The sequence below is a fragment of the Alligator sinensis genome, unplaced genomic scaffold, assembly GCF_000455745.1.
Source record: "Alligator sinensis unplaced genomic scaffold, ASM45574v1 scaffold2_1, whole genome shotgun sequence".
Lineage (NCBI taxonomy): Eukaryota > Metazoa > Chordata > Crocodylia > Alligatoridae > Alligator > Alligator sinensis.
Genome location: NW_005842712.1, coordinates 422,275 through 448,780, shown reverse-complemented (window position 1 = coordinate 448,780; position 26,506 = coordinate 422,275). Strand labels below are relative to the sequence as shown.

The 26,506-nt window shown below is 41.1% G+C and overlaps 1 protein-coding gene across 1 annotated transcript in view; it reads right to left on the bottom strand.

Annotated features, from left to right (window-relative positions):
* The window catches only part of DCDC2C (doublecortin domain containing 2C), a 108,537-nt gene that overhangs the window by 6,911 nt on the left and 75,120 nt on the right, over positions 1–26,506 (bottom strand). The window contains exons 8-9 of the mRNA XM_006034224.2: positions 11,528–11,678; positions 9,774–9,874 (exon numbers count right to left, since the gene is read on the bottom strand). Coding sequence (XP_006034286.1) covers positions 9,774–9,874; positions 11,528–11,678 — 252 coding nt within the window. The remainder of the gene's footprint in view (positions 1–9,773; positions 9,875–11,527; positions 11,679–26,506) is intronic.

The window sequence follows — 26,506 nt, the reverse complement described above, 5'->3', positions numbered from 1 at the left end:
GGGGGGGGTTTGAATTGGGGCAACCGCTCTGGACCCCGTGCTTTGGGGGGGCCCTGCGAAGCCGGGTGGAGCAGCTGTGGTGACTCCGTGCTGCCGCCTTCACATCCGGCCACTCAGCACCTAGAATAGAATGGTCCTGGAGTCTGGCCTTGGCTCCTGTCCCCACTGGGGCAGAAATTGTCCCACTACCCATTTTACATTTTATCCAATGAATATTAAATGTAAGCTTCAAGAGGAGGGCTGAAAAATGCAGTAGGTGATTCTTACCCTGTGGCCTGGTGGATAGAGCACTTTGCTAGGAAGTAGACAATGCAGTCTCATACCCCAACAACCTGTTTCCTGCTTCCTACACAAGCGCCCTAGCCACTAGGATATTGAGCTAAAAGCTGGAGATCCATCTCTCCTTCTCTGTTTTACTTCTGATAGATGTTCATATAGAGTGATCTTATTCTGAAACAGGTGAACACATAATATAAACTATCCACAAGTGCCACAAATAGTGGTTCTGCAACTACACAGGTGCCACTAATGTACATAAAGGTGAACTAGGATTTAGCCCACAGTGACCTGCCCAAGGGCACACAGGACATCTGCTGGTATTCAGCAACTGAACCCAAATCAACTGACTTGTAGTCCCATGACTCATAATACTAACATTCATCTCTCTAGGAAAAATTTAAACAGGGCTGTATTGTCACCCTCTTATTAAGCCCCAAAAGCCAGCAGCAAAATGCTGAACACAGGGATGTTTCTCTCAGGATGCATCTCAGAACTTAGGTGCCTGACTCAGGGCTGCAGGAAATTAGCTCCATCTCCTCTGTATCAACAGTCCTGTCTTGGTGTTAAGATGCCTACACCAATGCTTCAAATTAGCAGGGTTCACTGTTTTCTTTTCAGAATTCTTCATTGCACTGCTACCTGTTTATATAACAGAACAGAGGTGGCTAAACTATGGTTTGCAAGCCATATGCAGCTCCTGGGCAGTTTAAATGCAGCTTCTGAAGAAAGAAAAATAACTTAATAAAAACATTCTTTATCTCTATGCATATTTTTTCAGTTCTGAAATATTATTTACTGTAAAAAGTCATTTAGCAACAAATTACAAAGTTGATCTGAGGAATTATGCACAGATTATTGACTGTAAGGCATGTGAAAACCACAAGGATGCCCTAACTAGGCTACAGCTTTTAGGTGGGAGGATCAGAGAGAGGAAGGCTTGAAGGAAAATGTCTGTAGTATAACAGCTAGGGAACTCATCTTGGAGGAAGCATGACTTCCAGTCTCTCCTATAAGATCATTCATGCATTGTATCCACTAGCTACTTAATTATATAGAGTTGACTAAAGGAAGAGAACTGTAGTTACACTCTGCCTAAAGTGAGTATCAGTGTAAGACAATAAAATATATGTGTACATGAAATAGTCATGTTGTAAGTGTTTAAACTGAAGTGAGAGAAATATATCCTTGCCTCTGGCAGACTCTCAATTCATCTCAAATTCCGTATGAGGCTGTATACTACAGTTTTTGAATAACTTACCCTTAGGTCTAAAAATACATTTGAACAGCAGAGGAATTGTCTGGCTGTAGTTTTGATTCGCTTATCCCTTCAGAATACATCAAATGAAGGGTATTTACAAAATGCTTCCTAGGCTTGATGTTCCCTGCAGAAAACCTGTTCTACCATTTGTTAAATCCTACCAGACCAGATATAGCCAGTTTTATTTCCCATTTCCATAGAAATTACTCAAAATGCCACAGAATATTTTAAATATGTTGTCTAATTGAACTGTCCATCTAGCCCTAGAGCCATGATAGCTATGATACAGGCTATATAACTATGCTGCAGGCTGCAGCCTGCAGCCACGTATAGCGAGGGTGGCCAACCTGTCGAATGTGTGCCACAATATGGCACATGACAGATTGCGGCAGGGAGGAAGGGTGCAGAGCAGCATAACAGGCAGGTGAAGAGAATCAGAGAGCACTCAGGGAGGCAGCGGAGCTTGATATGGCATCTCTGCTAAAAAGGTTGCCCACCACTGACCTACGGCTTCAAAAGAAGTACAAAAGAGCATGTTTACTGACATCTGCTCACAACTCCATAGCTATTATATGCTTGCTTGTGTTCCCAACAGAAAAAAATTGCTTCATGTACATCTGTCCCACCTTTGAGAAGTAGAACTACCTAGGGTTGGTTCTCTCTGAAGGAACTTTTATTTATGCTTGTGAAGTTGAACTTCTAAAAGAAAGAAAGATATAGCCTGATGCAACATAAACAAACAGTATGGTTCAGTGGAGACACAGAAACTAAAAGAGAAAGAAGAAATGAAAAGACAAAAAATATTAGATGATTCGTGGAACCATACTACCAAGTCAAATTTAAGACTAATGGCAATTCAGAAACATTTATTTAACAGAGTTGATGAAAACTGCAGCAACTGAACACTGAGAGGCAAAACTCAGAGCTTCAGTCATCTAAATACAGACTAAGACAGCAAACTGATGAAAGAACTCAGATTCTGCCTTCTTTTCACAAGAGGAAAGCATGTGTGTACCTATACACTCCAATATTTCTAAAATTTACTAAGAGGTAGAAAAATTGGAGAGTTATTCAAGAAAAAAAAGTGAATTGATAAATGAGAATGTGCTCCAGGAATAAAACAAGCGGTAAAGTGAATCAAACACTTCAAGGCTAGATAATTCAAATTTTGCTTTTTCTTATTCAAACCAAGCTTCTTTTTCAGATCACCAGTAAAGGCAGAATGACTCTTACCCATACTGCAGGAGTTAACTTGAAATGGTGCTTTCACACCCACTCGCATACAGTAGTTGTCCAAGGAGCATCTTATTACCAGGGATCCAGTTTTTCCATTTGCTGTGGGAAAATGTGGATTTTCCCCTTTAAAAGAGAAAATCATGGATTTTCCCCTTTAAAGGAGGAAAATGCTTGGGCCTGGGGGGAATGGGGTGAGGGCGATTGTAGTCAGAGGGTACCACATGCATGTGCACTCATCAGAAACGTGGGGCAGAAAATTTTCCAGTGCTTTATTTTTCCGTGGGAAATTTTCCATTTCTAAAAATTCATTGTTTGATAAAATTCATTAATAAAAATGAATGGATGCCAATACAATATTAGGAAAACTTGGCAATTTCAAAGTTGTAATTAATGTTTTTCAGGTGATTATCCCTAGGAAGTGAGTACACCTATGTTTTATTAATTTATAAACAGGAGGGTAAATACACTCACATAATAATCCAAATAAAAAAATCAAGTTATACATTCACTGAATTGGCTGTGCAGGTCAAATCAAAACCAAAGCTAAGATTCTTATTTCATCTCACACTCCAAGTGAAAGCAAAACCAAAACTGTGATTAATTTTTGTTTCACTTTCAGTTCAGCAAACACACAGACCAGTGTCTCATTTCTTTTCTTGAGTTGGAGAAGTTGGAGGTGTTTGCATAAGATCTGTTAGCTTTTTAGTGCTTTTGGTTTCAAGGAGTCATAAGAATGCCTAATCAGAAAAAAACTAGTGTGTGGCATCATTATAGTGAAGTTCAAGCCACTGAAGGAAGGAAGAAAGTTGGTAGAAGTAAATATTGTGGCAAAAATATGCTAACACAACAAGAATGAAGAAACATTTAATAACATGTAGAAACTGTCCTGAAATAATACAAGCCATATACAGAGAGCTAATACAACAAAGTGGTGGGACAACATCATCTGGGAAAAGTCTACTTCAGGAATCCTATGCAAGTAAACAAACTAATATGTTAAACAACACATCATACAGACTAGCATCTATATTGTATTAAACCATTACACAGTAAAAGCTCCGTTAACTGGCACCTTACAAGCCGGCATACTCTATTAACCGGCATGCCGGCTTGTACAGTAAAGTGAAAGCACAGCCCGCATAGCAGGGTGCAACAGGGCCCGCCTCCCTGTCCCGTGGGGCCTGCAGGGCCTGCAGGAGGGATGGCAATGCCACAGGAGGGGCGGCGACACCCCAGACACGATGGGAGAAGCAGCGGCCTGAACAGGCAAGGCCCACTCAATTAACCGGCATATTTTATTATCCGGCATCCCCCATTCCCGGGGGATGCCGGATAACAAAGCTTTTACTGTAATTTTAAAAGTTCTTAATGAAACTCTGGACTATTATTTATTTATTTAAAATTTCTGTATCTGCTTTGGGTGCTTAGCACAAGCAGAAAAGTGGCTCAGGCTTAACAATATATATTTTTAATTACATAATAGATAAATAGTTAACTATTTCAACCCAGCAGAGAGAGCTTAGTCCTCTGGCTGATGGCAGAGGCCAGACTATACTTCCATACTTCTGCAGTCCCAGGGCAACTGAGAAGCAAGTTAAGCAGCAGAGTGTTCTTTTTGGCAGGGAAGGGGGAAGCAAGCTTCCTGCGGCTTCTCTTTCACTGTCTGAGGCCAGACTAGACTAGGCTAAAATAAAATTATTTTTCCCCTTTTGTTGCGGGAACTTTGTAGCTCAAGTGAAATAGCAGATTTGCAAAAAAAAATGAAAATGAAAATGTTGAGCTTCCAGGTCTGGGGAAAAAAGAAGCAAGATCCTCACTTTCAAGACCACTGTCACCAGATATGCGATCCACCAGGAGTAGCTGTTCAAGACAGCCAAGCTTTTTATCAAGCTTTGTGGACAAAATGTCAGAAGAAAATCAAGAAAAAGCATGAGACATTAGCTTGAGCTATATTTTCAAGTGGTACACCTCTTTCCATAACTGAAAATCAGTAATGGAAGGAAAATTACAAACTAATTCGTCCATCATATAAATTACTGTCAAGTTATCTCTTATTACATTCTCTCTTGGATAGAGAGCATGACAGGATTCAAACAAGGGTTATTCAAAGGATTGGTCAAGCAGAATCACTGACTCTGATGTCAGATGGATGGACTGATATACAAGGAAATCCTTTAGTGAACATTATGTTAGCAACACCTGAATCAAAATTCCTGAAAGCAACTGCTACCAAATCTTCTCATCATACAGGTGAATACATAGCCAAATTACTGAGTGAAGAGATTGAAATTGCAGGTCCCTCCAGAGTACCAGCCCTTGTAACTGATAATGAGAGTATGTGAAAGCTGCATGGCAAACATTGAAGGCAAAGTATCCTCATTTAATAGTATTTGGCTGTCTGGCTCATGGGTTGAATCTTCTGGCAAAGGACATAGTGCAAATACAATATTGGCAATATGAAGACAATATTGGCAAACTACAAAACAATTGTGAAAGTATTCAACAATCGTCGTGTTGCTAATCAGACACTGAAGAAATTACAGAAAGAGAAGCAGGGGAAGGAAAGTGCACTTTTATTACTAGGAGAAACCAGATGGGCTCGGTTACAAAGTGTTTACATGGTTTGCTGTGCACAAAGAACTGTTCGTAGTGTGTTTCAATAGATGACACGGTTTCCCAGCTTATTCCCATGAACATTCGGAAGCAGATTCTCGACAACAATGTGTTCTGGGTTCGAGTTCAAGGAGCATTCAATTGGCTACTACCAGTTTCAGTGGCTAATCAAGAAACTTGAAGGAGATACAGCAAGTCTTTCAAATATTCCAGAGATATTCAGACAACCGAATGAAAATCTAATTGAGCTTTTGCCTTCTTCACTTCTATCCAAAGAAGAAGTAGCAGAAGTAAAACAAACGTTTACCAAGAGATTTGAGGTTTTTTTGCTCTTGTCCAGTTCATCTGGCAGCAAACCTTTTGGATCCTCAACACAGAGGACAACATTTATCAGAAGACGAATTACCTACTGCTCTCAGTACAATTATGGAAGTAGCTAAGAATGTCCCCAGCATCAACAAAATAGCCGTGATGACAGACATTGCTGAGTACCATGCAAAAGAAAAAATTTGAAGCAAAGACATCATTTGGTGGACAGCAGAGAATGTCTCTTCTCACATGGTGGAAAGGATATTTAACACCCGACTGTTGTCCAGGATTGCTCTAAGGATTCTAAGCATTCCACCAACTGCAGCTTCTTGTGAATGGAACTGGAAGGCTTTCAGCTCAATCAAGACAAAAAGGTGGAATAGACTAACAAATAAAAGCACTGCTAAGCTTGTTTCTATTTCTCAAAATCTCTTGCTTCTGGAGAATCAGTCAGAAGCACAAATAATGAAGAAGATGTAGTATGATGATGTTGCCCTTGCCCATAGACTCATTGGTAAAACCACCCTTTAGCAAAAGAGAATGTGGTTCAAGTAGTTCTGAATCAGATTTGCCTCAATCTGATTCTGAAATGGAACTAATGAGTGCAAATGATTCTACAGACAGTGACAGTGAAACTGGAGGTGCCGCAATGACCTCAGTGGAAGAGAGTTCAACTTTGTTGATGTAGATGAGTGGACAACCAGGCATATCATTCTTTGGGTGTGCTAAAATTAGTGTCAACTGTTTTCAGTGCCTTCAGTATTTTTCTTAAATTTAAACAAACAATGTAAGGGAAGTACATGCTATTGTGTATTGTCTTTACATTTTTACAAGTATGCCAATAAAAATAATTTATTTCCACATAAAGCTTTGAATTTGTTTGAATATAATATTTAAACCTCATTAAGTGTGCTGTATTTATTTTTTTTCCTAATCAAATATTTGAGTTCAAATACTTGTCGCTATTGGGACAAAAAATTAACGTGAGGTACTTATTTAGTTGTGTTTACTAAATACAAGTCAAATAAACATGCTAAATTAGATCACGCTCTATTTAGGGCAATGGAAAATTTTCCAGTTAAAAATTTTCCGGAAAACCCACATCTCTGGCATTCACGCATACACACAGCTGGCATACAGCCAGGCAGGGTGGTGCAAGCAGCCCTGGCAACCAGATACAGGCAAGTCTATGCAGGGGGGTTAGAGGACCAGGGCTTGGAAACGTGTGTGTGTGTGTGTGTGTGTGTGTGGGGCAGGACTGCAGGGGTGGGTGCCTGCTGGTGCAGGGGGAAGGTGTCCAGGCACACGGCAGGGCTGGGGGTTCTGAGGGAGTGCGGCTCTGCACTGTTGCCAGCGGGGCCTGCACCAGAGGTGCCTGCCTCTTCAGCAAGGAAAGGGGGTGGGGAAGTCCTTTGGGGGTGGCAGGGAGCTACGTAGCCAGGCCGGCAGTGCCAGGGGCTGGTACCTGTGCTCTCAGGGGCAGGGGTGGGGCAGCTGAAAGAGACTGCCAGGGAGGAAGGGCTGGGGGACCATGGCCAGGCTGCCTAGCATGGCACAGGAGCCCCAGCCCACACAAGCTGGAGCCACCACATTCCAGCCCAGGTGGGACAGAAACCACCTGGAGCTCCTTGCCCACCTCCTGCTGTTTGCAGCATGGTCTGGGCCAGAGCTGCACTCTGCTTCACACTGCTGCTGTGGAGCACAGCACTGGTCCTCCCTGCCACGCTGCAGCCCCAGCCCCAGTCAGCGGCACGGGGCAGCATGCAGTGCCCCAGTTGCTCTCTGTGCTTCCACATGAAGTATACTGCATGCACTGGACAGTGGAGCCCATCCCTGTTGTGTCCCCTCAGACCACCATCCTATGAGTCTGTGCAGGGTGGGAGGCATCTGGGGGCCCCCTGTGGCAGGGCTGTGGGGAGCAGGGGGCTGCAGGTCAGGAGTGAGAGGCACCAACATAGGCTGGAGGGGGCAGGGGACTGTGGTTCAGGAGTGAAGGGCATTGTCATGGCCAGAGGGCTGCAGGTTGGGAGCAAGGTGCACCAGCAGGGACAGAGGGTTGTGGACTGGGAGTGAGGGGCACTGGGATGACAAGGGAGGGAGCAGGGGACTGCAAATCAGGAGTGACAGGCACCAACAGGGCTGGGGGGCGGGCTGTGGCTTGGAAGTAAAGAGCAACCACATGGGTAGGAGCAGGGCAACAGCATATCAAGGCTGCTCAGCACTACAAAGCAGCTGGGGGGACAGCTGCAGCTAGACCCACATCCTGGTGAGCAAAGGGGCAGGAGGAACTCTGATTTTCCATGATAAAAAAACCGAAAAAATCAAACACCAAAATAATAGGTATTTTGAATTCATTTTTTTATAATGGCTTGAGGCACTGATAGGATTCCAAGTTGCTTTAAAATGGAAATATATCAATAAAGCATTGTGTACTACTACTACCTATATATACAGCGGCTTTTCCTTTTAATCAGGGAAAAATGCAGATCGAAGGCTTTTGATGATTTTTTTTATCAGTGATTTGAGATTGTTTAAACAGAAAAAACCTGGATCCCTGCTTATTATTTATAACACAACTGTCTATAATACTGTGTGTAATATTGTTTAAAAGGCTTCTGAGAAAGTCTGCCTTCCTATAGCAATGTACATTTGTTGGTATGGTTACGTCACAAAGTAACTGTGTATAAGTACTGACAATTTCTGGTAATTCAGTGTGATGCTGGGCTAGAGCTCTGCCCCCATGCCACTTTCAACCCTCTCCTTTCCTGGGTGTGTAAGTTAGAAAAAAAGTCAAAAAAAATGGAATAACAATCATTTCCAGCAACAGAGACTCAGTCACATGACAAACAATAAATATACTACTTTGGCACACGCTCACTGGGAATTTCAATCAGAGACCACAGAATTCCAGCAAGTTCCCACATTGCATCTAGGCAACTAAGCAATGACCTAAGCCTCCTTTTCTTAGGGCCTAACAGATCCAGAGTCATTCACAGACTGAAAGGCACTTTGGAAGATACCTCTGCTGAGGTGTCGGAAGCAGCTTCACTGACAACTATTCTAACTTACTGAATGAGATAGCAAGTGGAGCATATAAAAAGCTTAGAATGCCTGAATAGACAATTAAACCAATTTAAAGGCTATTTCTCTTATGTCTAAGAGCACAGGTCCATTAATATTTTATGGCTTATACACTGTAATTTAAATTTGTGGTTCATAACCAAGTTACCATACTAAGGATTATCATGTCCATGAATAAACTTGATTTTTATCATTTTTCTTATCTTTGTTGACTATTTAAAAATCTGATAAATGATATTGAAGTAGAAAAGGAAAGAATCTAATTTGGTTGCCTTCAGTTTATGCTACTCTGTGATACTCTATAGGGTTAAAGACAACTTTTACTCATTATATCATGCAACTTTTTGATTCACTGAAAAAATTAGCAATGCAATAGCAAAAACAGAAGAGAATAATGCATTCTTGAATGTCTTGTATGAACTGAAAAGTGTCAGAGAGTTTACAGAGAATAATTTTTCTTTCCTTTTTAATGGAACAGATTATATATCATTTTGATGCCAAATGTTGCAATAGCTTGACACAAATATATTTTCCAGAATTAACTCGTGGGCCAAGAAAACTGTACTGATAGCTGGTCCATTCAGGAGAAATGGAACTGGTAAATTATAATACCGATTCATTCAGCACTTTTATGTTTTATTATTAAGAAAATACTGTACACAAGCAGCCATGCATACAATATGACCGTACTCCATATATTTTGTTTCTATGTTCATGGGCTGAGAGTTTTACAGACTTATAATTAAATCAAGTCTTGCTCATTTTCTCTAGTGTAATAGTTACAACAGCTTATACAGAAGCCTGCTTTTGTCCACAGACACAAAGTCATCAATCAACCCTCTCTCCCTTTTATCTGTCAACTAGATAGACAGATGTTAATTCCTAACAATCTATACAGACAAAATACAGTCAAGTGGTACACTCTATCTGAAATGGCTTGTATATTTTGTATTAATAATTAATTAATCAGAGCACAAAAAAATTGCCTTGCATTCACCTGATCAATGGGCATCTCTGTTTTCATATTGCTGTCTTCCTGTATCTCTGCTGCCCCTTGAACTTCTGTCCTGGATTCATCAGCTTTGAAGATACTTGGTGCTGTGATGTAATGAAGAATTTTATTTTTTAGATTGTGAATAAACTATAACCATAGAAAGTTAGGGCTAAAAAGGACCTCAGGAGGTTATGTAAAGTCCAGCCCCCTTCTCAAAACAGAACCATCCCCAACTATAGTATCCCAGCCAAGGCTTTGTCTAGCTGGGTCTTCAAAACCTTCACATGCATTTCAAATGTGTCTGTTCAATAGATCCATGTTTAGAATTATTGAAACTAAGTATCTTCCCTAAAACTATCAATTCATGAAAAGCATGAAATGTTATAACATGAAAAGGCAGCTGGTCTGTTGACCTTATTCAAAGGAGGCTGAAATTTATTTTGCACATAGCTTATTATCTTTGTCTCTCTTACTCTCCAACTCTCTGGATTCATGAATATTTAAGTCTTTATAAAAATTTGGTGTAGACACACATTTAATAAGGAGCTAACTTAGGCCTCATATAGACATTCAATTTCTCCTGGGAGAGTTGCTGCTCTCACAAAAGAAACCTTATATGTATAAAACTTCAGGCATTTTCTCCCAGAGTAAAAATGGCTTCTCCAGGAAAAAAATTACCTGAGAACAACGAGGGGTAAATCACTTCCAGGAGAGTTTGTCCTGGGAGAGTGAATGTTGGTACATGCTAACAACACAGACTGACCATGGGCAGTCTGGGCTAACCAATCGGGGCTGCTCTATGCACTGCTGCCATCTGTTGCCAGGCAGATTAAGAAAGCCCCCGTAGGCTGCACAGTGTCAACATTATAAGCTCTCTATTCTTCAGGGTCTCAACATTTGAACATCCATACACATGGCTCTGGGTAAGTTTTTCTACCTTGAGAACAAATCTGAGAGAATTCTCCCAGGTTATTTGAATGTGTGTACTCAACCTTACTTTATAGCAAAAGTATAGCAGATATGTTGCAGAGCCTCATATCAATATAAATCATTCTACTTTGGGGTTACCTCTTACAAAGTAAAAAGCAGCCTTATATCAGTGTAAATTACACCATGGAACCAATTATTTGTCTGCTCCCCTCTCACCAGTTTCATCCTGGGAGAGAAGTTTGCTTAATGAAAATCCAGTCCCTTCCCACCTACTTGTTAGGCACTGCAATAAGCAGCAAGCTTGGGAGAGCTGACCAACTGTACACTCTGTACTATGGAATAAAAACCAGGGAAAATTACTCTGAAGTAATCATGTTTTGTGCCCTCACTGAAAATGGAAGTTTCAAAGAAGAGGTTGAGGGAATATATCAGAATATCCTAAACCTTTAAGACAAGGGTGTCAAACAAAACCTGAAGGCTGCATCCAGCCTGCAGAGGTGAGTCATCCTGTTTGCAGGGTTTTTCACTGTGGCTCCCAGAGCCACTATGCCAGTGCAGGCAGCACCCAGGGGGTTAATCTGCCCCTCCCCGTTACCCACCTGGGAATTTCTAGGTTTTGATCACTGCTCAGCATACAAATCAGCAGCAGGGCAACAAACAGCAGAAGCACTGACCCCGCATGCTGGCTGCACTGACAGCAGGTCTGCCAGCCACGGGGAGAAGCCTCATAATCCAGATCCATCCTGCCAACTCAAATAAGTTTGACAGTCCAATCTTAAGGAATACTTACACTGCCTTACAGAGCAGATAAGAAAGTTTCGTGTTACCTTCAGCAATGGATGGCATAACCTCTTCAGCACTTGCCTGCTTGTCTGTGGCATAAAAAACGGACTCTTCTCTCCTATTTGGCACTTCAAGATGTTTTTGTGAAGCTCTTGAAGGTCTAATGGAAATTTTACTTGCAATTCGTTTCTCTGACTAAGTGAAACATTACAGAGGGAACATGAAAATGGGAAACAAGTCTCTCATCTTCGTTAATTATTCCAAAATAATTTGTTTGCAACTGCAATACTCAGCATTTAAAATAATTAAGTTCAGTTTTATGTAATGCATACATTCTTTATTACTTTAGTTTCTTAGAAGGCTTTTCCAAGTTTGAAAAGCCTTTCAAAGTTAATATAACAGTAGCCCTTTCATCTGCATTCCTGTACTGCTGTTACTGACAACAACAGCTAGAATAGGAGGGTCAAATTAGTCAACATTACTAAATGATTTTAATCAATTTTTTATTGCAATGTGAAAGGACATTTACATTAGGTTGTAATGTAATTTCCCATGACCAGACCATAACTCTTCCTACAATTTATCATAGCAAACCATTAACCCTAATCAAAGCTGTTGTAAGACTGATTATCATACAATTATAGTTCTTATAGTTTTAGTTGCCTAAGACTAAAAATCATGACTATATTTTTTCTGAGAACCTGCTGAGTTCCTATGTGGAATGATACTCATTAAATTTTCACCGTAGCAAGGATGTGTATTGTGAACCTGTACCTTCAAAAATATCAATAATGAACCACAAAGTCATATACTGTATGTGGACTTAAGGAAGAAGAGAGCAGGATGCAAACATATAGAGACAACATATCTGGAAGAACACTAGCTGCTGATACGTATCTTATTTCTACTTTGAGAAAGACACATTAGAAGAGATATGTAGGAACTCTCTGATCCCAATAGACCAGGAACCATGAGGCTTGAGATGACATCTCAGAAAATCCAGGACAGTTATTTCAAGTCTCAAGAAATTTTGGCCAGTGGTGTTATACCTGGAGTTTTGAACTGGATGGGCCCAAGTAAGTTGGAATGTTGATACTTAGTAAACCTAGCAAACTTGCTTTGGAAGTAAGTGGGATAACTTTAATATGAAATCTCTTGATACCATTTTCATGGACAGAGTAGATTCCTATCCATGGACAGATTCTTGGGGGGACATGTGGCGGTGATGGTTGTTGGTGTTTTACTGGTAGCTCATTCCAAGATAGATTTGCTAAGTAAATAATCTGCATGGCTGTTTAAAGTGATAAACAAGGAGTAGAAAGTAGAGCTAAACAGGAGCTGGAATCTCTCCTTGCCCAAATGCACATCCTCACTGTAATTGCATTCATGCCTCATACACTTGGATTGGAGATTTTTGCCCCAGCAGGATCCACAAGGTGCACTGTAGTCCAAGATCTCTTTGTGTCCTGCACCAAGAGAAGGGGTATTGCATACTTCATGCTCCTCCTCTACAACTTTGGGTAGAAACAGAGGACTTTTGTCATTTTATGTCTGGCAGCCCGCTCTGTTAAACACAACACTAGGTATCTTTATATTGTCCTTTGTAAAATATAATGATAATATTTTTAGATGTATTAGAAGTAGGAAGCCTGCCAGAGATTCAGAAGTACCACAGAAAGGACAAAACCAGGAGTAAAAGGAGCACCCAAGGAGATTAAGGCCATTACAGAGACACTAGAGCAGCTCTTTTCGTCAGTTTTCACCATGGAAGATGTTAGGGGAGATTTCCAGTCTGGAGCCACTACTTCCAGGTCCCAATTAAGTAGAACTCAAATTGAGGTGTCAACAGAGAAGGCTATAAAGAAAACTGATAAATTAAACAGTGTCAAACCATCAGGATTGGATTATATTTACCCAAGAGCACTAAAGAAGCTCAAAGTCAGAACTGCAGATCTATTCATTAGTATGTAACCTATTACTACAAACAGACTCTGTACTTAAGGACTGGAAGATAGCTAAGGTCACCCAATTTCTAAACAGAGTGCTAGAGGGGATCCAGGAAAGCCATGGACTGAGAAGCTTAACTTGTTCCTGGCAATTTCTTAAAAGATATATTAAAAATAGAATTGTCCCATTACATAGAGAAACAAAACTTGCTGGGGAAGAATCAACGTGGCTTCTGTAAAGGGAGGTAATGCCTCACCAATCTACTAGAGTTCTCTGAGAGCATCAACAAATATGTGGATCATGGTGATTCAACAATATTGTGTACCTGGACTTTGACAAAGTCCTGCAACAAAGATTGTTAACAAAATCAGGCCATTACAGGGAAGGTCCACTCTTATATAGGCAGTCCTCAGACTTAAGACACACTTGGTTCCTGAAAATGGTATATTAAGTTGAAACGTCGTAGCTTATAGCCAATTTTCCCATAGGAATAATGTTATAAATAGAGGATGGGTTCCCTTCCAATGCTGGATACAGCTGCATCCAGCTGGTAAGTCTGGTGTGGTGGAAAGGGAAAGGGAAGAGGTCTGGGGGTGTAGATCAAGGACCCCCATGGTGAGGAAGGGGCTGGGGCAAGTTGCTTGTCTGGCAGCTCCCGCTATTCGTCTGGGAGAGCATGGGGGGGCGTGTGCCCCCAGATCTGTGTGGGGTGGGGCAGGGCGGGGCGGACAGAGCCAGGGCTGCACTGGGCTGCACTGGGAGCAGGGGTATCCACTCCCAGCACAGCCCCGGACCTGCTGGCCCCACCAGCCCTGCCCCACACAGACCCAGGGGCACATCCCCCCATGCCCTTCAGGACAAGCAGTGGGAGCTGCCAGACAAGCAATTTTCCCCAGCCCCTGCCCCTCCCTCACTGCGGGGGGTCTTCATCTGCCCCCCCACACCCATTCCCTTCCCCTACCCCTTCCACCACACCAGACTTACCAGCTGGATGCAGCTGTATCCAGCACTGTAAAATCAAAACCCACAACGGAAAGTTGAAACAGAGTGTCCATTTATAAACGTCTTAAGTGCTGTTGGTTGTAACTCAAAACATTGTAAGTTGAGGACTGCCTGTATCAGTAACTGGCCACAGGCCAGGAAACAAAGTTAGATTTAAATGGCCAGTTCTTGCAATGGAGGGAAGTAAACAGTGAAGTCACCCAAAGAACAGTACTAGGGTCTGTACTGTTTAACATGTTCATAAATCATTTGGGAAAGGAGGCTGAGTAATAAGGTGGCCAAGACCAGGGACAACACCAAAGTATTTAGAGTGGTAAAGAACAAAGCTGACTGCAGGAGAAACTTTTAAAATTGACCGAATGGGCAACAAGTGGCGCACGGAAGTTGATATTTCTTAGTGATACATATGGGAAAAAATAATCTATGTGCAAAAAAAAAAAAAAAAAGCAAATGATAGGCTCTACATTAGCTGTTACTACACAAGAAAAAAGATCTTGGAATTATGGATAGTTCTCCGAAAACATCAGCCCATTGTTCAGCAGCAGCCAAAAAAAGGCAAATAGAATGCTAGGAATTATTAAAAAGAGGATTGAAAACAAAACAAAAACTTTCCTTCTATTACCGTAGAAAGCAGAGTAGATTCTCATCTTAACCACATCAGTTTCTGTAGCTGAAGCACACTTCATCAGATGATGGTCATCTGATGAAGGCAATCTAAGTTCTTTCCTTTTACTACAAACATTGCTTTATTAGGTTGCACAGCTGTAACAAATACCAACATTTTTTAAATTAGGTGAAATTTTTCAAACTTTGCTGCCTAAACTAGATATTTTAATCAATACTGAGGTAACAAAGTGGCCTGATTTTCAGATGCACTCCAATGGTGGTATGCTAAGGCTAAAAACCAGTTAAGTCTAGTAAACTATTCCTTTATAAAACAAGTCATTTTTTTTGCCTAGTCTGAATACCTACAGCAGGGGTGGGTAATGTTTTTGGCCGGAATGCCAAAAGCACCTGAACCTCCACCCATACATTGACTTGGTATGCCAGAGGCAGACAGCAGGGGACCTGCGAGGGGCCCGATCCTCACTGCTGGCAATGGATGCATGTGCACCTCTGGGCAGATGGTGGAGAAGGGGCCAGGGTTGCACCACCACAGAGCCTGGGCAGGGCTCTGGACCCCAGAGCAGCTGTTTTCAGCCTCTCGGCTTCCTGCCACAGCCAGCCTGGACTCTGGGCAGCTGCTGCCTGCCACAGAGCCCAAGCTGCTTACAGCAGGGCTTGTACCCTCCCAGCTGCCTGCTGTAAGCAGCTCAGGATCTGTGACCAGCAGCAGCTACCCAGAGCCTGGGTTAGCTGTGAAATTCCATGCTCTGGCACACATGCCACAGGTTGCTGGCCCCTGATCTACACCCTTCTATTTGGATGTCTAAATATAGATAGAGGGCCTAGACAACAAGGATGCTGTGGCACCCTGGAATGTCCTGGAATCCTTTCAAGGGTGCTACAGGGTGCCATGCAATGTTGGCACTGTTAGGTGTGCAAACATGATTCACAAGATAAACTGAGAGATTTGAAATAGGAATCCACAGTGTTAAAAACCATAATTCCCTGCCATATTTACCTGAATCCAAGACAACTTTGAATTTAACATGATACCCAGTGTAGATATATAGGATATAATCCTATATGTGAAAAATAACAATTTTATTATAATTTTACGTGTACAGAAACTAATTAATGGAGAGTCATCTGAAATGTGTCCCCTCACCACTGTGAAAGGGAAAATAGCAGCAGGGTGCAAGGGGCCAAACTCCAGCCTCTTACCCTCCCTGTCTGCCCCCCACTGCTTCTCCCTTCCCCATGCCAGCCTCCTGCTGCCTATCACCCCTGCCACTTGCCCCTATAGTTCCTTCCCCCCATGTCACTTACTCTCCCCATCACCACTTGCCCCTATATGTCCTCTTTCCACCTGTCCCCTGCCCCTTGCCCCCCACCATGTCTGTGCCTGCTCCACTGCTACCTGTGCCCCATTATTGCCCCCCCTGCTGCAGAAGGTGAGCAGTGAGGGGAGCAGGATGTGGGGAGGATAAGTAGGGCAGGCACTGGGGGTTGGGGATAGGAGGCAGGGCTTTAAGCAACACAGTAGAGGTCTTCCCCATGTGCCCTTGCTGCCTGTTCCTGGTGTCTACCCCACTGCTGGGTTCCCCCCATGTCACCCCATCCCCATATACACGCACACGCGCGCGCGCACACACACACACACACACACACACACACACACACACATATATATATATATACACACACACACACACACACACACACACACACACATATATAAAGCTTTTTGCAGAAATGACTACATTGTTCCAGATGCTGTAGTGTAGTTATCTGATAAATCTACAACCTGCGTCTGTGCCTATTCTGCGGCCCTGCTGTCTACCCCACCCAGTGCCTGCTCCTCCTACTCTCCCCACCTCCTGCTCCCCACACTGCTTACCTGCTACAGTGGCTCTAGTTTCTTCTGGAGCAGTCAGTGGCAGAAACCCTGGCCCCGGTCTAGCCCAGCCAAGCAGAAGCAGTAGCAGCAACTCCAAGCCCAGCCATGCTGAGGCTAGAGGAGTCAGAGCTAGAGCTGAAGGTAAGTGGTGGGGAGGGGGCGAATTACACTAATACGGATAAGTTACACTAGTACAGTTGTCATGTGTCTCTTTACTCAGGGTAGTCATATATGCTCAATGCAAACAGACTATTACTAGCTTTCCTGTGACCTAGTGGCAAGATGTAGTAATAGCAGCCTACAAATTGCTACTCTTGGACAAGCTGCTTGTCTGTCCTGGTGCAATTTACATCAATGTGAAAATTAATGTAAATTGCCCTACCATAAATACGTTGTGTATCCAAGTCTCAGGTCTGAAAATGTTGACCTTCATTAATTGTTTTCTGATGTGATAAACAGAACAAAACCTGGTTTACCCTACCAAAGCTGTACTGATTTTGTGGTAAGCTCTTTTCATCTTTCAAGTGCCATTCAGATATTTGTATCAGCTTAGGTGAATTGTTAAACAATAAACAAAATATTTATAAATAAACTAAAACATATTAAATATACATTGCTTACTTGATTTCTTACATTAGAAATATAATTGGAAAGGCAGAAACATATCTATGCCTTATAACTTTAGCAGATGTAGATGTACTATAAGTCTAATTAAACATGAAATAAATTTGTAGTACACTAAAATTACATTTTAGATTACTTTAGAGCAAATGATTTGAGAAGAAAATATATGATTCTTTTAAAACACCTTTTAGTGAGCAGGTCTAGAAAGCTCAACTTCCTTATTATTCACAGGTCGCAATGGACTGTGTGTAATATGAAAGTACCCATTCAAACCAGATAAGAAGATAGTAACATATATTGAGCTTTTTGTAGAAATTAGTACATTATTCCAGATGCTGTAGTGTAGTTATCTGATAAATCTACAACATCTGATCAGCTAGTTTGATTTGTTCCTTATCCTTCGTATGTTAAAATCAGCATAATTATTTATATTTTGGGGGGAGGGCAGTAAATTATTTGTTGGTGAGGTAAATGAGAACTCAGTTACAGAAAATTAATGTAACTAAGGATAGTATTTAAAAATACATGCTCGTCAGTTTGCTTATCCAAAATATTTCTTCGTGCCTGGTAAGGAATGTTAATCTTACAGTATCATCAAGCTTCTACCAGCAATTTGTTGCAGGAGTGATTATGTTTCTGTGTATGATTTATTTATATTAGAAAGATGTTCCAACAACCCAACCCAATTCCATAGACCAGTGCTCTCTAAACTGGTGGTCCACACAGGTTTAGATTGCAGCCTGCAGTCTCCTGCCAGACCACCACTCCTCCCAGCTCTGGCTGCAACAGCAGGCTGAATTTCTGGGCTCCCCCTCACCCCCCTCCAAGTTTTGCTTCCTGTCCCCACCCCAGAAGGCAGGGCAGTAGAGTGTGGCACACAGAGCACAGGGTGAGCCTGGGGCCACATGGGTGCATAATGCTGTCGTGGGGCACCCACACAAGTGTACAGTGCAGTGGTCAGGGGGAGATATCCATGTGTATCCTAGGGGGCCCCCACACTTGCCCTGCCACAGCCCCTGGTGGCACAGCCTGCAGAAATTATAGCCCCTGACCCCTTAGAAGTTGGACAGCCCTGCCATGGACAAATACCTGGAACAAATATTTACATAATATAAAAAACAAATGTCAGTAGAAGAAGTTGGCTACTGCTGCTCCTGAGTGTCCAACTTTTAATAATTTTGGAAATTTTATAAGTTCAAACAAACCTGAACTGACAGTGCTTCTATTTCACCGATTATTATTGCTGTGAAAATCAGCATCGCTAATGGCTGTCTAACTGATCCTTGTGAAGAAACAAAGTGCTGTCAATGTCACCTGTCATTTAAACTGCAGGATAGACTACTAAAATGTCATTTAAAAACAGCATTAAGTAAGGATTGTGCAGTGTACACTTGCCCATTTAATTTCAGACTGAATTATTTATGGATTGCTATTTGAAGCCAATGAGTGATCTTCAACATGCATGGAGAACTAAAAAGAAACTAAATTTCATTTATCTTATTTCAAAAGATGTTTGTTTTAACCCTAACACCATAAGCACATATTCATACTAGACAATGCATAAACAAAAAAGGAAAAGGTGGCCTCTGTTCCACAGATTAAAATCTAAGATAAAAAAACAACAGATTGATTTTTTTTAAAAGTACTACAATCAAACAATGAGACTGTTTTGGCATAATAGAACGTGATCTCAGCACAGCAATCGTCTAATCCAATCACTGTCAACCTTTTTAGCCACATGGCAACCCTTGCTAGATTCAAGGCATCCCTTGGAAAATGCCAGTTCTTCGCTTCCAAAGAACTCAGAAAGATCAGAACAGGACAGAATATTTTTGTCACTGTGGATTCCTATTTCAAATCCCTGGGCTTATTTTATGAATCTGTGTAGGTGTTTGCATATCTAACAGAGCTACTATGGCACAGGCCCTTCCTACACTCTTAAAAGAACCTGTGGCACCCTAGCTGAGAATCACAGGCCATGAAAATACTTGGAAATGAAATGAAATTTGCACAACTGATGCTATCAAGATAAGGAATGCAAAAGGAGGGGCAAGGATTTGGGTTGTAGCCGTGTTGGTCTAAGGACATAGGCAGACAAGGTTCCTTGGGTGAATTTGATGTCTTTTATTAGACCAACCCAAATGGTTGGATAATAGTTATTAAGCAAGCTTTCGGGTTCAAACACCCTTCAGCAGTTGGTGTGTGCTCTTCCTGGAGGGAAGGGGCAACACAGACAATGTGACAATATTGTTTGCATAAGTAGAAATGTGTAGGTTAAGACCCAATTTGTCAAGGCCAGAGAAAAGGAAGTTGCAATGATTAAAATGTCCGCCATTAGCCTGGATGCAAAGAACTGGAGTGAGGCCAAAGTAAAAAACCATACCATACTATAGGCTTAAATAACAGGCAATATGACAATGCTTTCTTCAGTCCAACAAGGAATAAACAAATAAGTCCACAGATAGAAATTAGGTTTAGCCTTCTTAAGTTTGAACTGAAGACAAGATACACAAGAAGCGATGTCAGCCAGAGGTTGAAATGTTTTCATGGACAGGAGACAGGAATACGGTAGATTTGTACACAGTGCACAGAGCAACGTATAGAAACAATTATAAGAACTGTGTTTGCAAGGTGAGTTAATGCAAAGATAGAAGAGGAGACAACTAAAGACAGAGACCTGTCAGATTCCCACAGGAAACTGAAGGGGAAAGAGAAGAATCCTCCCTAAGATAAAATGAAGGTTTAGAAATAGGAGATAAATCAAAAGAGAACAAACACAGTTACAGAAACCAAAAGAGAGGAAAAGATTTCAAGAACACTATAGTCAACCATGACAGCTGAAGGAGAATGAGGATGCAATACTGGTTCTAAGACCCCACCAGAGGCAGCTGAATTTAATACCTGATCTCTTCTATGTCCTAGCTGGAATGTGTTAGTTATCTCAGTGCAGTTCCTACTGAAGTTTCATAATTAAAGCTACTTGCTGCCTTGGCTAACAGCTATAATTTCAGGCCTGACTCAGCACAAAGAGCTGAACTACCTTCCCATTTCTGGATAAAGTTCCTCAGCTTGAGGGAATTATATTTAATATGGATAATGGTGGGGAAGACTTCGTTGTGATTACTCAATGTACTTTTTTACATATAAGAGTGGAAGACTTCAGTTTTCATTGCTTTTGCTTGCACACCTTTTAGATGCCCTTATTTAACTAAAGAATAGGGACTGTTTTACTTATGTTTACTCCAAAGTTAAAATTATAGAATGTTACTATATTAACTATTTTACAAATACTATGCTTATTAAAAAAATCATAGGCCTACTTTAAGAAAGATATTTACATTTTATTATAATTATAATAGACTAGAAAACTTCGATACAAAAACATCATTTTCAAAGTGTCTTCGATGAACTGTATAACACATTTGAATGAAGATCATTAACAACCTATTCTGGAAAGTTCTTGCAAAAGACATTCTGCCATTTTCTCAAATGAATCTCATAATTTCAAAGGAAATCTTTGGGTGTGGACAGACAGATATAGTGCTGCAAACACTACATTAAGTTGAGAGGACAGATGGGCATGCCGCTTTAGTACTACAAAATGGCAGAAGTGCTAAAAATGTAGACATGCTCTTGGATGAAACACAAACTTCTCTGTAGCTCTACCTTGTATAGTGTTTCATATGACATCTGTGCAGTACAACAGAGCACTACAGGGTGCACTTGGTATCCCAGTAGGGTGAGAAAACAGGAGGAAGCACAGCCACAGGCAAGAGCAATTTTCTACTGGCCCCTGGAAAACATACCACTGAAAAACTTTGTGGTGACTTTGTAGCACTCCAGCTGGGAGACTTGGCACAGCTGTCTCCACTTTGTAATGCTACATCTCTGTCCACAGCTTTTGTTTTGCATTAGAGGAAACCTTACCTAATCCAAGCATTTGTTAAAGCAGAAGTTTTGCTAATGTCTGAACTCTGCTGTTGCACTTTGATGATGCTGCTTGATGACAAAGTATTGACTAAAACTTCAATTGTGAGGCCTGTTTTGCTCACTGAACTTTACATTTTAAGCTTTATTTTTTTTAAATATCCAAAATCTTCTTTATCATTTGGAAGGACAGAAGCATGAAAGCCAACGTTCTGGCTCAAGCAAATACCACCGGCACTGAAGCTATACTGCATCAGCTTCATTGAACATGACAAAACATAAGGATGCCTGACAACCAGCTCCCAAAAAAGGTCCTTATGCTTCCAACTCACTGATGGTCACAACTCCAGAGGTGGGCAAAAGAAGTGATTCAAGAATGCCTTGGAAGCCAGCGTGAAGAAATGAAACATCAATACCTGGGATACTCAAGTTCTGAATCATCCCCAATGGTGCCATAATGTAAGACAAGGCATTAATCATTTTGAACAAACTCACCTCATTAAGTAGGTGGCTAGACAAGAGAGACAAAGGGAAAGCGCTGTAACCCAACATCACCAGGATCTACTCCTTCCTCCAGGAACTATTTGCCATGTTTACAGCCAATCATGCAAATATTGAATCAGCCACTCTCAGCCGATGACTTCCCTATTTACTGGAAGACTCATCCAGTTAACCAACAATGATTAAATATCCAATACAAAAATAATTAAAAAACATATCTAATATCTGTACATATATTTCTAACATGCCCTTGACTTATCAACTAATAATTGTTCTTTCCAGTAATTATAGTTACTTTTAAATACAGAAGTTTTATATGAATAAATTTCACTGCATGTAATGTATTGCATCCAAAAGTTACCTTCTTAATCTAAATCTAGAAAGCTAGAAAGGTAAATGCAACTTTACAAATCAAATGGCACATCTACATGAGACGCTGACTGCCCAGGAGCCTGATTCTACTGTGCAGTAGCGTCATGTGGCAAAAACTGAGACACAACACTGCTGTACAGTAGTATTAGGCTACTGCAAAGCAGCATCACAAAAAAGACGTTCACCAACTCTGCTGAACAGTAACTCAGGTTACTGTGCATTTATTTAGTACTTTTTTATACAAGTACTAAATAAATGTGCAGTAACCACTGTGCAGTAGTGTCTCATGTAGATATGGCCAAACACAGTTAACCCTTATTACATGTGAATGATACAAAATAAGTCCTATGGTCAACATATGTTTTTTATTACATTTCTAATTTAATAAGTTAATAAATACATGAAGTCAAAGTTTTAAGATCACTTCTAAATTATATTTTCAGATAGTTGTACACCTAAACCAAATAAGCAAAACAACCCACCCCTTCACATACTGCTTTCTGATTGTGATATGTGACTGGTAAATTACTAACTCTGCATTAAAGCCATGCTACTGCTACTCTTAAAAGTCTTTTGCACTTCATTACATGTGCATAGGCAGAACACTCTTTTACAAAACAGAAACAGATACATATAGGGTACTTTTTTTTTTAAGTTGTCCAAACTATTAGTATTAAGCAAAAGCAGAACATCTGCCAAGGGAGCCAGGGATGGTGCTGTGGAGTTAAACAGATGCAAGCCTAACAAGCTCTTGCTATTCTGCAATATGTACTGCCAATTTTGAGTTATTAAAATTCTTCAAACCCTTAGAAAAATTATACTTGGATAAACCTTAGATCCTCTTCAATGGCTGAGAAAAATTCTCACTCCCTTCCATTGTCAAGGTAGGTAAAAAAAACATGATCAAGGAGCCCCTTGGCTTCAAAGATGGAGGTCTCTTAGGTAAGATCTGAGGGGAAGACAGAAGACGTGCCTACCCTGATACAGGGCATGGCTAAAGAAATCTCAAACATTAAAAATACATTGAATAAGATGTGGGAATTTGTAATGAATATCCAGGCTTAGCTGGATGTTCTGGTGAAGCAGGTTCAGGGAGTGAGGGACTGTGAGAACCAGACTGTGGAAATGGACAGGCTCCCAAAGCAAGCAGCTGCAGACTCTGAGACACAAAATGCATGAGATACAACATCTATATATCACTGGAGTGGATCAGGCTTCTGGAAAAGGTAATCTCACCAAAATGGTGAAAAAATACTTATCGTTTTAAAACGCCCCTCAGGCACTGACTTGCAGACAGAGATCACCCCCAGGTCTTACTGGAGGAAGCCTGTCCTTTCACAGCCACATTTCTGAAGTTTTCTACTAAAGAAAGTACTCAGAGCTGCCAGAGATCTAGGAAATGTGACAGAGTAAGCCTAGTGCTCATATCATGCTGTTTCCTGATCCTCCCAATGAGGAAGATCTGGGCAGGCATCTCTCACCATTCCCCCGCATCCTATCCCCTCCCCACTCCTAACTTCTCGATTTCAGGTGCAGGAACAGAGCAGAGCCAGAAAGGCAGCAAGGTATTGTGAGACTATAGTCTTCGGGGGGGCGGGGAATGCTGTACAGAGTGGCAAAAAAAAAAAAGGGGTGAGGTGTTCTCCCAGAAGCAAACTCCACTGCTGCTCTACAAAACTATGATTCTCAGAACACTTTGCACTGCATGACACCCACTGCCTGCACTGACTGCTGCCTTGACCCGGAAAGTGCCAGCAGAGCGAGACAAAACAGAAAGCAAGCAGCAGCAAGCAGCCCTAGGGTGAGGCACTCAACTCAACCCCTGTCTTTCTGGCTCCCTAAACCTTAAGCAGTGACATGCACTGCTCGCCTACCCCACATTAAACTACTGCAAATCAGACTCAAGCAACTGAGATAGCTCTTGGTTGCATCTGCCCAAAGCTTCCTCATGGACATAGCATGACACGTTAAAATCATTATTAGTTTTTCTTGTACTTCATATTTATTTATTTTTTTCCTTTTTTTCCCTCTTTCCCCTCATGATCTTTTCAAGAGTGTGCTTGGAAGCATATGTTGTTATAAGCTTTAAATGTATGGGAAAATGTCAATATGACAAGCTATGGCAAGATACAGATAAATGTTGTATATTTGGTTCAAGGAAACTGGCAAATTCCCAGCTACAGGCAGTCCTCGACTTACAACGTTTTGAGTTAGGTTTCACACTTAGAGTGTTTATAAATAGACGCCCTGTTTCAACTTTCTGATGTCAGTTTCAACTTTACAACACTTGATCCGACACCACACCATGCCAGCGCACAAATTTGCTGTGTTTCCCATTTCCCTGGAGAGCATCTGTCCAAACTTTCTTGGACACTTTCTTTAAGAAAGCAGACAAGACTCCAGAAAAACCTGCAGACAAGAACCCTTCAAAAAGTCCAGCAAAGTCACCTCAAAGAAGTCCTTCCAAATCAATACAATTGCTATTTACAATATAAATACATTAGTGTGGCTATATTACTCATCTATAATTGGTTGAGTACAAAATTCTGGGTTATTTTTGGTGAAAACAGGGTATCAAGCCTTGGTTCAGGAACCAAGCCCCCATTTATAACATTGTTTCCTATGGGAAAATCTGTTCCAAGTTACATTTTGACTTAAGACGAATTTTTCAGGAACCACTGTGTCATAAGTCCAAGGACTGCCTGTGTATGTAAAGTTGAACATAAAAGATAAAGTCATTGAGGACAGCCAAACCTATTAAGTGTGTATCTTGGAATCCTAAGGGCCTTAACAGACCTGTTACAAAGAAGAAAATATTATCTTTCCCCTTTTTTAATTTAAAAACAAAGGAGGCTGAATTTGTAAATAGAGGAATCTCAGAAAATCAAACCATGGCTGGGTGGGGTTAGCAATCTGCGGTGTGCATATCATGAAGTCACAAAAAGTTTCTACTTCAGTGCATAAAAAATCATGCCCCCATTTAACTGACATAGCTGATGATCAAGAGGATAGCTTTGTTTTGGCAAATATTAAAATTATAGGTTCTAATTTTACTTTGGGTGTGTCTATGGTCCCAATGTAGACAATCCAACATTTTTTCTTTTCTTTTCTTTTTTTTTTTTTATAAAATTCTCTAAATTTGGGAAACACCCTTATATTTTAGGGGAAGACGTATAAATGTCTCCACAGTAGATACGTGGCAAAAAATGAATCCAATGATGAGGGATTATGGGGGGGCAGGGGGAGGTCAATGCCTCATTCAGTATATTCTAAAATTGATTACTTTTTAATTTCTCAAATTGATTCTGTGTTCAATGCCCCTAATGGTTATGTAGCTGTTTCAAACCATAGTGAGGTGGAGTTTCAGTTCTTTCTGGCAGATAGAGCAGCTATAAATAGTAACTAACAGCTCAACAGCCCCTTGTCGAATGATTAGAAATTTGAAGCATCTATTCCAGAGGAATTCAAAGATATTATGGAACTTAATTAACCTACTGCTTCCTCTGCTTCAACATTATGGGAAACTACTGCAATCTTCTTGCAAGGACATATATTTTATGCTTCTGCAAAAAAGAAAAAAATGGGATACAGAAACAGATACTTTAATAAGAAAAAATAAGTCTTTGGATGAGGATTATGTCACAGATCCTTTGGGTGATAAACTATGCATTCTTACCAATATGAAATATAAATTGAATATATTACAGTCCCAGAAGACGGAGTATGCTTAATATAGATTATGCCAAGATTACTGGGAATTGGGGGAACATGAACAAAAGTTACTAGCACATAGACGAAAGAATAAATCCAACTATAATAAAATATCAGCTATAAAGAGACTCTCTGAGGAATATGCATGTGACATAGAGACAAATCAACCAACAGTTCAGTCACTTTATCCTACACTATACACTGGGAATCTGAGTGTTACTTCTGAGGAAACAGATAGGTGCCTGGACTTTATACCCACACAACCCCACATGCTTGTGCCTAATACCCCCACCTGCTGCTCCCCGCATGTAACTTCCCCCCTACTTTGTCCCCCCTGCAGCCTGCCTCCTGCTTACCTTCTGTCCCCTTACTTCCAGCTCTGGTCATTCCAGCCCTGACCAGCCTAGCCAGGAGCTGCTGCTGCTTCTCCCCAGCT